The 15,000-nt window shown below is 42.7% G+C and overlaps 2 protein-coding genes across 4 annotated transcripts in view; both read left to right on the top strand.

The window, feature by feature from the left end:
- LOC124005930 (thrombospondin type-1 domain-containing protein 4-like) overlaps positions 1–7,881 on the top strand; it is a 59,966-nt gene extending 52,085 nt beyond the window's left edge. The window contains exons 17-19 of the mRNA XM_046315574.1: positions 1–10; positions 759–906; positions 5,329–7,881. The exon at positions 1–10 is cut by the window's left edge and continues 170 nt beyond it. Of these exons, the coding sequence (XP_046171530.1) occupies positions 1–10; positions 759–906; positions 5,329–5,459 (289 nt within the window). The 3' untranslated portion in view covers positions 5,460–7,881. The remainder of the gene's footprint in view (positions 11–758; positions 907–5,328) is intronic.
- A 1,478-nt stretch (positions 7,882–9,359) lies between these two features.
- Positions 9,360–15,000, top strand: part of LOC124005463 (CUGBP Elav-like family member 3) — a 100,857-nt gene continuing 95,216 nt past the window's right edge. The window contains exons 1-3 of one of the 3 annotated variants that reach the window (XM_046314752.1): positions 9,360–9,966; positions 10,187–10,214; positions 10,517–11,005. In XM_046314752.1, coding sequence (XP_046170708.1) covers positions 10,861–11,005 — 145 coding nt within the window. In that variant the 5' untranslated portion in view covers positions 9,360–9,966; positions 10,187–10,214; positions 10,517–10,860. The remainder of the gene's footprint in view (positions 9,967–10,186; positions 10,215–10,516; positions 11,006–15,000) is intronic. The other 2 variants (XR_006833619.1, XM_046314751.1) reach the window with 2 other exon arrangements.

The raw sequence follows: 15,000 nt of genomic DNA, 5'->3' as shown, positions 1-15,000 counted from the left end.
GTGGAGCGCGGTGAGAGAGGGAGGAGAGAGGAGAGGAGAGAAAGAGGAGAGAAGGAGGAGAGAAGGAGGAGAGAGGGAGAAGAGGAGAGGAGAGGAGAGGAGAGGAGAGGAGAGGAGAGGAGAGGAGAGGAGAGGAGAGGAGAGGAGAGGAGAGGAGAGGAGAGGAGAGGAGAGGAGGGGAGGAGAGAGGGAGGGAGGAGAAGAGGAGAAAAGGAGGGGAGGAGAGAGGGAGGGAGGAGAGGAGAGGAGAGGAGAGAAGGAGAGGAGAGGAGAGAAGGGAGGGAGGAGAGGAGAGGAGAGTGGGAGGAGAGGAGAGGAGAGAAGGAGAGAGAGAGAGAGGAGAGGAGAGTGGGAGGAGAGGATAAAAGGAGGAGGAGAGGAGAGGAGAGGAGAGGGAGGAGAGGAGAGGAGAGGAGAGGAGAGGAGAGGAGAGGAGAGGGGAGAGGAGAGGAGAGAGGAGAGAAGAGGAGAGAGGGAGGAGAAGAGAGAGGGAGGAGAGGAGAAAAGGAGGAGAGGAGAGAGGGAGGGAGGAGAGGAGAGAAGGAGACGAGAGAGGGAGGAGAGGAGAGGAGAGAGGGAGGAGAAGAGAGAGGGAGGAGAGGAGAAAAGGAGGATAGGAGAGAGGGAGGGAGAGAAGGAGAGGAGAGAGGATAAAAGGAGGAGAGAGAACATAATTATGACCTTGAATGAGTGTTGATCACAAGAAATATGTTGACCATACTCCTCTCTCTTTCTCCTCTTCTATCTCTCTCCCTCAGTGCTCTCGTTCCTGTGGTAAGGGGCTACAGATCAGAGAAGTACGGTGTCTCACATCTGACAAACAGCACAGCCCAGAATGCTCCCTTACAGATAAACCTGACCAGGAGCAGCTCTGCAATACCATACCCTGCAGTCCACAGGTCGCAGGTGTGTGTGTGTGTGTGTGTGTGTGTGTGTGTGTGTGTGTGTGTGTGTGTGTGTGTGTGTGTGTGTGTGTGTGTGTGTGTGTGTGTGTGTGTGTGTGTGTGTGTGTGTGTGTGTGTGTGTGTGTGTGTGTGTGTGTGTGTGTGTGTGTGTGTACTGTATGTTTACAGTGCCTTCAGAAAATACTTTTTCCACATGTGGTGTTACAAAGTGGAATTAAAATGGACATTGTAATTTTTTATCAATGATCTACACAAAATACTCTGTAATGTCACTGAAAAAAATAAATAATAATAATTGTATATATAGAAAATAAAACACTAATATGTCTTGATTAGATAAGTATTCAACCCCCTGAGTCTATACATGTTAGAATCACCTTTTGCAGTGATTACAGCTGTGAGTCTTCCTGGGTAAGTCTCTAAGAGCTTTGCACAACTGGATTGTACAATATTTGCCCATTTATTCTTAAAACAATTATTCAAGCTCTATCAAGTTGGTCTTGCCATAGATTTTCAAGCCGATTTAAAACCTGTTGAGGTTCAGTGTTCCCATTTGGGACCCCCCCCCCACGTTCAGCTGGAATGTGGCGCATGGAACGCAAAAAATATTCTTAAAAATATTTAACCTCCACACATTAACAAGTCCAATTTGCTCAAATGAAAAATAAACACCTTGTTTATCTACCCAGCAAGTCAGATTTCTAAAATGTTTTACTGCAAAAACATAGCACATATTTATGTCAAACCACCACCGAAGACACAGCTAATTTACATAGCCAAGTTGAACAAAAATATGCATTCAACAAACGCAGGATTAAAAGAAAATTAATTCACTAACCTTTTGAAATCTTCATAAGATGACAGTAATATAACATGTTACACAGTACATTAATGTTTTTTACAATAATATGCTGTATATATCCATAAATCACTGTTTACAATGACGCATTGTTCAAAAAATGCTACTCAAATGTCCTGAGAAATGACGATAGCTCCGGCAGATAACGTCAGATAACAAGCAATACACATCATAAACTTTGACTAAATATACATGTTCTACATATATATAGAAAGATACACTTCTTCTAAATGCAATCGCTGTGTTACATTTATTTTTAACGTTACAGAATTGGTTCACTAGGCTATAATATGAGTCGGCGCTCAGAAATTAGCATTATGGCTCCTCTATCTTGGAGTCCACAGAAACCCAAATTTACCACATAAATATTTCCTTACCTTTGCTGTTCTTCCATCAGAAGACCTGGAAGGAATTATACTTACCAAAAACAGCGTTTAGTTTTGAAGTCTGTGTCTTTCGGTTATCAAACACGACATATTTCGGTTGAAATGCAGCCAAAAGTCAAGTGGATGCGCACCAAAACGTCGAAATTACATATTATATGTCGACTAAACTTGTCAAACTATGTTCAGAATCAAGTTTTAGCATGTTATAAAGATGCACAACAATCCTGAGGATGAACAGAAACACATCGTTTAATCAATCTTTGGAAAAAGACATCACCCGAGCAGAGCGCGCATGAGAGTAACCTGTTTTTTCGCGTGACCGAAAGGTTTCGGCCCGCCAAAACTCTCGTGAGTGCGCGATTCTCACAATGAGAAGCCCCATTGAAAGCAGACATCGCGCTGAAGACATAGAAACTGTTCCTGGGTCTGTAGGTGCTTGGGAAGGGTGGGGGCGATGACGTTAAAGTTGGGCCAACTTTTATGATGACAAGAGAGAGTTTGGGAGAATGACTGCCCTGAGAGTTCTGCTTTACATACAGACATAATTTAAACGGTTTTAGAAGCTTTAGAGTGTTTTCTATTCAATAATATTTTTTATATGCATATATTAGACATTTTTGACAGATTTACTATGGGCACGCAATTCCTCCAAAGGGGGCAGCAGACAGCCCTATCTTTAACAGTCAAAACTGTAACTAGGCCACTCAGGAACATTAAAATCAAATCAAATCAAATGTATTTATATAGCCCTTCGTACATCAGCTGATATCTCAAGGTGCTGTACAGAAATCCAGCCTAAAACCCCAAACAGCAAGCAATGCAGATGTAGAAGCACAGTGGCTAGGAAAAACTCCCTAGAAAGGCCAAAACCTAGGAAGAAACCTAGAGAGGAACCAGGCTATGTGGGGTGGCCAGTCCTCTTCTGGCTGTGCCGGGTGGAGATTATAACAGAACATGGCCAAGATGTTCAAATGTTCATAAATGACCAGCATGGTCGAATAATAACAAGGCAGAACAGTTGAAACTGGAGCAGCAGCACAGTCAGGTGGACCGGGGACAGCAAGGAGTCATCATGTCAGGTAGTCCTGGGGCACGGTCCTAGGGTTCAGGTCCTCCGAGAGAGAGAAAGAAAGAGAGAATTAGCGAGAGCATATGTGGGGTGGCCCGTCCTCTTCTGGCTGTGCCGGGTGGAGATTATAACAGCACATGGCCAAGATGTTCAAATGTTCATAAATGACCAGCATGGTCGAATAATAGTAAGGCAGAACAGTTGAAACTGGAGCAGCAGCATGGCCAGGTGGACTGGGAGCAGCAGCATGGCCAGGTGGACTCAAGGAGTCATCATGTCAGGTAGTCCTGGGGCATGGTCCTAGGGCTCAGGTCAGTTGAAACTGGAGCAGCAGCATGGCCAGGTGGACTGGGGACAGCAAGGAGTCATCATGTCAGGTAGTCCTGGGGCATGGTCCTAGGGCTCAGGTCCTCCGAGAGAGAGAAAGAAAGAAGGAGAGAATTAGAGAACGCACACTTAGATTCACACAGGACACCGAATAGGACAGGAGAAGTACTCCAGATATAAAAAACTGACCCTAGCCCCCCGACACAAACAACTGCAGCATAAATACTGGAGGCTGAGACAGGAGGGGACAGGAGACACTGTGGCTCCATCCGCAGGGTATCGTCTTGGTAAGCAACTCCAGTGTATATTTGGCCTTGAAAGGTATATATTTCTCCTGAATTCATCTCCTAGTGTCTGGTGGAAAAGCAGACTGAACCAGGTTTTTCTTTAAGATTTTGCCTGTGCTTGGCTCTATTTCGTTAATTTTTATCCTGAAAAAACTCCCGAGGCCTTGCCGATGACAAGCATACCCATAACATGATGCAGCCAACCAACATGATTGAATATATGGAGAGTGGTACTTAATTATGTGTTGTGTTGAATTTGCCCAAAACATTTCTTTATCACATTTTTTGCAGTATTACTTTAGTGCCTTATTGTAAACAGAATGTATATTTTTTGCAGTATTACTTTAGTGCCTTATTGTAAACAGAATGTATATTTTTTGCAGTATTACTTTAGTGCCTTATTGTAAACAGAATGTATATTTTTTCTTTCTGTACAGGCTTCCGTCTTTTCACATTTATGTTAGTATTCTGGAGTAATTACAATGTTGTTGCTCCATCCTCAGTTTTCTCCTATCATAGCCATTAAACTGTTTTAACATCACAATTGGCATCATGGTGAAATCCCTGAGTGATGTCCTTCCTCTCCAGCAACTGAGTTAGGATGGACACCTGTATCTTTGTAGTGACTGGGTGTATTGATACACCATCCAAAGTGTAATTAATAACTTCATCATGCTCAAAGGGACATTCAAGTCTGCTTGATTTTTTACCCATCTACCAATCGGTGCCCTTCTTTGCGAAGCATTGGAAAATCTGCCTGGCTTTAGTGGTTGAATCTGTGCTTTAAATTCACTGCTTGACTGAGGGACCTTACAGATAAATGTATGTGTGGGGTACAGAGATGAGATAGTCATTTAAAAATCAGGTTTAACACCATTATTGCACACAGAGGGAGTCCATGCAACTTATTATGTGACATGTTCAGCACATTTTTACTCCTGAACTTATTGAGGCCATAAAATGGTTGAATACTTATTGACTCAAGACATTTCAGCTTTTCATGTTTTATTGATTTGTAAATATTTGTAAAAAACATAATTCCACTTTGACATTATGGGGTATTGTGTGTAGATTAGTGACACAAAATCTCAATTTAATCCATTTTAATTTCAGGCTGTAACAACAAAATGTGGAAAAAGTCAACGGGTGTGAATACTATATGAAGGCACTGTACAGTATGTGTGAGATGCTTGTGAGATTTGAAATCTAACCCTTTCTTTACTCCCTCTCCTCCTCTTCCCTCTCCTCCTCTTCCCTCTCCTCCTCTCCTCTTCCCTCTCCCCCTCTCTTCCTCCCCTCCACTCTTCCCTCTCCTCTCCTCCTCTTCCCTCTCCCCCTCTCTTCCTCCCCTCCACTCTTCCCTCTCCTCCTCTTCCCTCTCCCCCTCTCTTCCTCCCCTCCACTCTTCCCTCTCCTCTACTCCCCTCTCCTCTCCTCTCTCCTCTGCTCTACTCCCCTCTCCTCTCTCCTCTCCTCTCCTCTGCTCTCTCTGTAGATGAGAACTGCAGGGACCTGCGTCATAACTGTGTGATGGTGGTTCAGGCCAGACTGTGTGTCTACTCCTACTACAAGACAGCCTGCTGCGCCTCATGTACCCAGAGTGCTCAGCGGGCCAAGAGGCACTGACCAGCCAATAACAGGCTTCCAGCTGAGATCAGCCAGGGGTCAGGGTTTAAGGGGTTAGAAGTCAAAGCGCAGGTTACCATAGAAATGATCAGACCATAGAAATGGAGTGGGTAGAGTGGATATATTACCACATAAAGTGGGGATTGAATTGTGTTCTGGGCCAGATGTACAGCCGTTATAGAAGGGATGTTTTGGAATGTGAGTTAATGTGTTACTTACTACATTTCTTACATTTTGTGGGTTATCTGCATATGCAAAAAATGTGCCAATGACATTGTACAGAGCTCCATAAATATGGAACATATCTGATTTCTATGTCCACTCTTTCTGTTTCTATGGGTTAGAGATGCTGTGGGTGATGTATGTACACCCAGGACCTGGGTCCAGAGCTCTGTCCCAGTAGCCAAACTTGCATACTACTTAGTGTGAGGTGAAGTATTGTCCATGCATACTATGTAGTATGCTAGTATGGATAGATGGGACCCAGAAGGTATAACCCAACAGCAGTGTAAGTCTATGATGTATGTTTTCTATGTTTGTGTTCTATATGCCAAAAAACGATTTGAAATGTCTCCTCAGTGTTTATACAGCATCATCAACATTTGGTGAAAACATACCAAAATGTAAAATGGTGGCCTAGTACAAGTGACCTGTTTTTAAAGGACAATAGTGGAGAGATGTCCATAACCCGAGAACGCCCCCAATCTGAAAACAAGCAGGGGTAGAATGAAACGACTGTATGGTCTATTGGTGACTGTCCAGGTATCCAACCTGTGCCCTCACGACTGTTAGCCCACTGAACTAAAGCCAAGGCATTAACCTTGAAAGCTAATACCAGTGTTCAGGCCTCAGCCAAGGTTACACCCAACCACCTCTGCTACATACAGAAAATATACCACTACCTGAGACATTTGTATCATCTGACCCATCAATACGTTCAAGAATGGTAGGTATTGAAATAACATTGTATTCATTTATGCATTCATTTTCAGAAATGCATTTGCCACAATATGCAAAGCTATGTCTAAGAGTTCAATTCAGCTGTTTTTATCTCCATATCAAATCCTTTCTGGGTAACAATGAAGTACCTTACTGTGACTGTTTTCAATTCAAATGGTCAAAAAGAAACTAAATAACTTCTTAGCAAAGAGCAATTTCTCAAGCAAGAATTTTGCTAGGAAACTGAAAACTACTGTAGCTGTTATTGGCAGAGACGTTTGAAACTATTTATCTTTTTGGTCTCTTAACTAACTGGTGATGTCACCATGCAGACCAAAACTTCATCACACCAAAACAGGGAGAAATTTCAGGTGGTCTTTTCAAACAGCTCTTACACTAAAATGGCATTATCATAATTTTCACAATTTCACAGTATTATTCCAAACTCATAGTTTGGAAGGATATATAAAACACAGAAAAATCACGTTTTTGAGTGCACTGGGCCTTTAACTTCCAAAGGAGCAAGTAACATCTCCCTGACTAATTTGTGTTTTTACTGAAAATGTTTAAAAGAGTTCTGTCTTGGACTTAAACAAAGCTCTTTTTAACAGATATTGCCCCTATGCCTTGACATAGTTGTAACATGTTACGTCTACAGCATACAGACAGACAGACACGCACGCACGCACGCACGCACACACACACACACACACACACACACACACACACACACACACACACACACACACACACACACACACACACACACACACACACACACACACACACACACACACACACACACACACACACACACACACACACACACACACACACACACACACACACACACACACTCCACAGGTGAACGATGTGTATATATGTCAGTCAATATTACATTTGTATGTCTATATTTCTGTGTGAACATATACTTAATATACATATACATAAATATCTCCTATATTGTGGTATGATTTGAATTTTAGGCGTACTGTACATGTTAACTGTATGCATATATTCATATAAACTATTCATATTTTTCAGTCATCATATTAAGAAGAACAAATTATATTTTGCTACCCTTGGATGGTGTGTGTTGTGTGTGTGTTTGTCTTCCTGTCTCTTTGAAATTGCCTATTTGTGTTTATTTCTGTGAGTATGCAGCCGTGGGTGTATTCTTGTGTGAGTCTCTGTGAATATCATTTTCATGTTTTATATCGTTTTTAGTAGAAACAAAAAGAATTATATTAAAAAGTCTGAAAAAAGGATAGTAATTTATCTATTATAAAAAATACATGTAATTTATTATTTTTTCTTAAATAGGAGCTGTAGCAAATTCCCTCTGTTGCTACCGTGTCAGAGTTTATGATCAGAAGTTATTGTGTAGAAGTATATGGATTTTGTATTATTTTGAAAAAGGCAAACGAGTGTGTGGAAAATGCTATTACAAACTTAATCTGAAATAAAAACTGAAACCAGAAAATAGTTCGCCTTTTTCTTTCCCCCAATTAGCAGGCCTAGATGTGTACTGAGACCTACAGTACATTGTAATTAAGTAGACCTTCATATCATCAACAGTGGCCAGGTGGCGGTATTGTGTGCTTGTAAAGCTGTAGTCAACTTGTCTTCCCTTGTTCAGAATAGACTAGGTTGTGTTGTGATAATAACTCAAGTAAGCTTAATATGACTTCATGGATCTAACGTTTCCTCTACGAAACAAAAGACTTCATTCTGGGTGTAAATGCTAACCTGACCATAAATCCAGGTCTATAGGGGGCCATTTCGCCCTATTCTAGCCCTAGGCCTACTCCACAGACGACAGAGAAACCGAAAAGCCCCAGTTCTGACACCACCATGAAAGAGGCCCGAGCATCAGTTCCTCATGCATGGTCATGTTGCCTACAGCTACGCGCAGTGAGTGATACGGTGTAGATCCCGGTGGTAGGCCGCGCGTGCCGTCCAGCGGCTTGTGCCTGGTATAGACCCCACGTGTGTGAACTGACGATATATAACGGTGGGGGGCAGTAGGCGGGGAGAGGGGGGCATGAGGTGGTGGGAGGCAGATGGTGACCTTTCAGAGTAAATTACCCTGAACTCTCTTGACTCCTCTCCTCAAGCGCGAGGGGGGTGGCAGAAGAAGAAAACAAACACACACCGGAAAGAGACCAAAGAGAACCCCACCAGCAATAAAGATGAGTTAAAATGCTTCATAGTTTGATGAAGGTTGTAAATATCTTGGTTCAGGACCATGGACAGATGAGGTCTGCTGTGCCTGTCTGTATCAGAGCGGTGAGGATCCCTCCCTCACTAGGCTGAAACGACGGTGTATTATTGTAGGTTAACCCATACTGTTAGATCAGTGTAGTCTGTAGTATAGGCCTATCATCTTCTCTATTTTCGCTCTCTCCCCTTTCTCTCGCACATTAGGCTAGCCTATTTGTGCACGTCGTGGATATGATTACGAATTTAGCGTTTGTTCAACACGCAGAAGAGAACTGGTTAAGGCAACCTCAAGGCTGGCGTGTGTGTGTTGTGTGCGCAGCTGGAGTCGTGACGCCGCTCGCGCGCGCTGGTAGTATGGCAGGCTTCAGCACCACGGCCAGAGCTCGCGGCCAGAACAATAGGTAGCACGGCGTTCCAGAACTACAGGCACCGTCCACGAGCATTCACACACTGGACACTAACGTAGACATAGTCAAAGAGCTTGTTTGAAAACGCTTATTGAAATGGTCGACTAATCCTGGTTTTGATAACTGAAATAGCTGTCCATATATATTCCACAGTGTTCCCTATGTGCTACTTTCAGGGCTAAAAGGTGTAGGCTACGTCTACGAAAGATAAGATGGGTTTTCTTTTTACGGTTGGAGTAGAGTTTTTGACGGTCCCTGCCTTTTACGTCACAGCCTGTCAACCGCTCGAGGGAGAGGGGGGAGGGAGGGTAGGATAGAGAGAGAGGGAGACACCGGCAGACGACGTCAAAAGCTACGGTAGCCTATACACTGAGGGAAAAGAGGGGTAGCGCGGGAGGGAAACGTTAGATATTAATAAGTATATTTTAATATATGTGTTAACCCTTAAATGTCTATATAAATGGACTGCTGGATTTATCAATAGCTGGCTGCTGCAGAAATAGTTTTAAAGAATATAGCCTTGTAGCCTAATTATTGCAGAAATTTGACTATTCTAACAGACAGGGCAGTACTCAGAGAGTGACTGACTGGCTTTACCGGATTTGCCAAGAGTCGTGACGAGAGGATATAGCAAATAACGGATCACCAAGGCACCGGGTTGGGGATATGTGATCTGATGATCGCTTGCAAAGACGTGAGACCTTAACGGGAGCAGCAACTCCACTGATCTGTTACGGATTCGAAACCGGGAGAGGGAGCGATTGGCACAAAGAGCGGAGAACGAATCGCATTGAGCCTACTATTCCCGGAGGGAGGGTAACAGGAGACGCGCACTGAAGACAACAACGCCACGGCAAAACGTGGAAAAATAAACAAAATCATCTCAAATTACCCTGGGAATTAGTTTACAACGTGGAGTGAAGGATCTCTTGAAATCGGTAGGATTTTTAAAACCAAGGCTCCATATTGTGTTTTTGTGCGCATGTGTTTTGTGTGTGTTTTGTGTGTATGTTGAGCCGGGGCGGACAAAGAGATGAGCCCCCATACGTTGACATCCAATGAGTGTATGTAACTTACAGCTGGCCAAACAAAGAAACCGCTCACAGCCGTTCTACAGCGCTCATCTACCGTCTAAACCATATATTTTCCTTTCCCCAGGGGCTCCGAACACTCTCACGTCCTAAAGGTAATATATCACTTTTATTGATATTTCATTTTAATTTCTGTTTTATTGCAATTTAAATGTCTTAATTATTTTTTGATTGGCTGATCATCATTTGCATAATTGTTTTTATGAGAGGCGCAAGTGCCATTGTTTGTGTCAATAGGCTAATACTGTAAGGATATCAGAATTCATCCAAAATATTGATTTGGTTTTATTCAATTAATCAATGATTATCCTATATTGTGAAAAAAATAAAATGACACATTTACATATCCTGTTTTTATGTCCATCTCCTTTTCCTTCTCTCCTCCAACACCCTCCAGCTCTGGTCGCTCCTCTCCAGAGGACCACGACTCTGCTCTCACTCACCCCACTCTTCTCACCTCGAACCCCGCAGAGCGCCTGTCGTTCTCCTTTTCCTTCTCTCCTCCAACACCCTCCAGCTCTGGTCGCTCCTCTCCAGAGGACCACGACTCTGCTCTCACTCACCCCACTCTTCTCACCTCGAACCCCGCAGAGCGCCTGTCGTTCTCCTTTTCCTTCTCTCCTCCAACACCCTCCAGCTCTGGTCGCTCCTCTCCAGAGGACCACGACTCTGCTCGCACTCACCCCACTCTTCTCGCCTCGAACCGCGCAGAGCGCCTGTCGTTCTCCCCACTGTGTTCTGATGAAGGAAGCCGACGCGATCAAGCTGTTCGTGGGGCAGATTCCTCGGAATCTAGAGGAGAAGGACCTCAAACCGATCTTTGAACAGTTCGGGAAGATCTACGAGCTGACGGTGATAAAGGACAAATACACCGGCATGCACAAAGGTAGGCGAATAATGGGAACCCAGCCACCTGTAGAAATAATTCTGGACACAAATAGGCGTTTGGGCTAGACTACTCACTGACACACACACACACACACACACACACACACACACACACACACACACACACACACACACACACACACACACACACACACACACACACACACACACACACACACACACACACACACACACACACACACACACACACACACACACACACACACACACACACACACACACACACAGCTACAGGAGATTAAGACACACACTTTAAAATATTTTAAACACCCACTTAAAGATCAAGTGTGTGTACTGGTTTAGGTTGATAGTAATGCTGGTGTAGGTTGATAGTAATGCTGGTTTAGGTTGATAGTAATGCTGGTTTAGGTTGATAGTAATGCTGGTCTAGGTTGATAGTGATGCTGGTGTAGGTTGATAGTAATGCTGGTTTAGGTTGATAGTAATGCTGGTTTAGGTTGATAGTAATGCTGGTTTAGGTTGATAGTAATGCTGGTTTAGGTTGATAGTAATGCTGGTTTAGGTTGATAGTAATGCTGGTGTAGGTTGATAGTAATGCTGGTCTAGGTTGATAGTAATGCTGGTCTAGGTTGATAGTAATGCTGGTCTAGGTTGATAGTAATGCTGGTTTAGGTTGATAGTAATGCTGGTCTAGGTTGATAGTAATGCTGGTGTAGATAGATAGTAATGCTGGTCTAGGTTGATAGTAATGCTGGTCTAGGTTGATAGTAATGCTGGTGTAGATAGATAGTAATGCTGGTCTAGGTTGATAGTAATGCTGGTCTAGGTTGATAGTAATGCTGGTGTAGATAGATAGTAATGCTGGTCTAGGTTGATAGTAATGCTGGTCTAGGTTGATAGTAATGCTGGTCTAGGTTGATCTATGTTGATAGTAATGCTGGTGTAGGTTGATAGTAATGCTGGTGTAGGTTGATAGTCATGCTGGTCTAGGTTGATAGTATTGCTAGTCTAGGTTGATAGTAATACTGGTGTAGGTTGATAGGCATGCTGGTCTAGGTTGATAGTAATGCTGGTGTAGGTTGATAGTCATGCTGGTCTAGGTTGATAGTAATGCTGGTCTAGGTTGATAGTAATGTTGGTGTAGGTTAATAGTAATGCTGGTCTAGGTTGATAGTAATGCTGGTCTAGGTTGATAGTAATGTTGGTGTAGGTTGATAGTCATGCTGGTCTAGGTTGATAGTAATGCTGGTGTAGGTTGATAGTAATGCTGGTGTAGGTTGATAGTCATGCTGGTCTAGGTTGATAGTAATGCTGGTCTAGGTTGATAGTAATGCTGGTGTAGGTTGATAGTAATGCTGGTCTAAGTTGATAGTAATGCTGATGTAGGTTGATAGTAATGCTGGTCTAGGTTGATAGTAATGCTGATGTAGGTTGATAGTAATGCTGGTTTAGGTTGATAGTAATGCTGGTTTAGGTTGATAGTAATGCTGGTCTAGGTTGATAGTAATGCTGATCTAGGTTGATAGTAATGCTGATGTAGTAGCACTATCATTGATGTAAACACTTCAACAGTAGAGTAGGCTGTTTGTTTTAGCATGTGTCTGATGATGGGTCACCATGGAAACACTGTCACTTATCACCCTCTCCTGATCACATACAGTACCAGTCAAAAGTTTGGACACATCTACTCATTCAAGGGTTTTTCTTTATTTGACTATTTTCTACATTTTAGAATAACAGTGAAGACATTAAAACTATGAAATAACACAAATGGAATAATGTATTTACCAAAAAAGTGTTAAACAAATCTAAATATATATTTCATATTTGAGTTTCTTCAAAGCAGTCACCCTTTGCCTTGATGACAGCTTTGCACACTTTTGGCATTCTCTCAATCAGCTTCATGAGGTAGTGACCTGGAATGCATTTCAATTAACCGTTGTGCCTTGTTAAAAGTTAATTTGTGGAATTTAATTCCTTCTTAATGTGTTTGAGCCAATCAGTTGTGTTGTGACAAGGTAGGGGTGGTATACAGAAGATAGCCCTATTTAGTTAAAGACCAAGTCCATATTATGGCAAGAACAGCTCAAATAAGCAAAGACAAACAACATTCTATCATTACTTTAAGACATGAAGGTCAGTCAATCTGGAAAATTTCAAGAACTTTGAAAGTTTTTTCAAGTGCAGTCGCAAAAATCATCAAGCGCTATGATGAAACTGTCTCTCATGAGGAAAGCCACAGGAATGAAAGACCCAGAGTTACCTGCAGATGATAAGTTCATTAGAGTTACCAGCCTCAGAAATTGCAGCCCAAATAAATGCTTAACAGAGTTCAAGCAACAGACACATCTCAACATCAACTGTTCAGAGGAGTTTGCGTAAATCAGGCCTTCATGGTCGAATTGCTGCAAAGAACCACTACTAAAGGACACCAATAAGAAGAAGAGACTTGCTTGGGCCAAGAAACATGAGCAATGGACATTATACAGGTGGAAATCTGTCCTTTGGTCTGGAGTCCAAATTTGAGATTTTTGGTTCCAACCGCCTTGTCTTTGTGAGACAAAGTGTAGGTGAACGGATGATCTCTGTATGTGTAGTTCCCACCATGAAGCATGGAGGAGGAGGTGTGATGGTTTGGGGGTGCTTTCCTGGTGACACTGTCTGTGATTTATTTTGAATTCAAAGCACACTTAACCAGCATGACTACCACAGCATTCTGCAGCGATACACCAACAGGACAATGACCCAACACACCTTCAGGTTGTGTAAGGGTTATTTGACCAAGAAGGAGAGTGATAGAGTGCTGCATCAGATGACCTGACCTTCACAATCACCTGATCTCAACCCAATTGAGATGGTTTGGGATGAGTTGGACCGCAGATTGAAGGAAAAGCAGCAACAAGTGCTCAGCATATGTGGGAACTCCTTCAAGGCTGTTGGAAAAGCATTCCAGGTGAAGCTGGTTGAGAGAATGCCAAGAGTGTGCAAAGCTGTCATCAAGGCAAAGGGTGGCTACTAAAATATTAAATATATTTTGATTTGTTTAACACTTTTTTGGTTACTACATGATTCCATATGTGTTATTTCATAGTTTTGATATCTTCACTATTATTCTACAATGTAGAAAATAGTACAAATAAAGAAAAGCCCTTGAATGAGTAGGAGTGTCCAAACTTTTGACTGTATACCAAACAGTGTCTTCTGGGAGAGGATGGGGGAAGGGGAGAGTATATTCTTTCTCTCTTTCAGTCTTTCTGTGTGTTTCGCTCTCTCTCGCTCACACTCTCTAATCCTCTAGTGTCGTGCATACACACGTGCGCGTGTGTGTACTCAGTCGTGAGCTTGGTTGGTTTTTGGATCACTGTCGTCCTGATCGCTCTGTTTATCTCTCCGTCCCAGCCCTCCCTCACCTTAAATGGGAAAACATGGAATGCGGTCCGATCTGTAGGTTAAACATTGGGTTTTTCTGGGAAAAGCCAACAGCTCATACATTATTAGAGAGATGGGTATAAAGACATCCTCTATGACTGGAGAGCAGGGGGGGGGTCAGAGTTTATTTCTATTAAGGGTGTGTGTGTTTGGAGGGGGGTCATTGTTAATTTATATTAAGTTAATTTCTATTGTGTGTGTGTGTTTGGAGGGGGGGTCATTGTTAATTTCTATTAAGGGTGTGTGTGTTTGGAGGGGGGTCATTGTTAATTTCTATTAAGTGTGTGTGTGTTTGGAGGGGGGGGTCATAGTTAATTTCTATTAAGTGTGTGTGTGTGTTTGGAGGGGGTGGGTCATTGTTAATTTCTATTAAGGGTGTGTGTGTTTGGAGGGGGTCATAGTTAATTTCTATTAAGGGTGTGTGTGTTTGGAGGGGGTCATTGTTAATTTCTATTAAGTGTGTGTGTGTGTGTTTGGAGGGGGGGTCATAGTTAATTTCTATTAAGGGTGTGTGTGTGTGTGTTTGGAGGGGGTGGGTCATTGTTAATTTCTATTAAGGGTGTGTGTGTTTGGAGGGGGTCA

This window comes from Oncorhynchus gorbuscha, linkage group LG19 (genome assembly GCF_021184085.1).
Source record: "Oncorhynchus gorbuscha isolate QuinsamMale2020 ecotype Even-year linkage group LG19, OgorEven_v1.0, whole genome shotgun sequence".
In the NCBI taxonomy this organism is placed as follows: Eukaryota; Metazoa; Chordata; class Actinopteri; order Salmoniformes; family Salmonidae; genus Oncorhynchus; species Oncorhynchus gorbuscha.
This window is presented reverse-complemented; position numbering and strand designations above follow the sequence as displayed.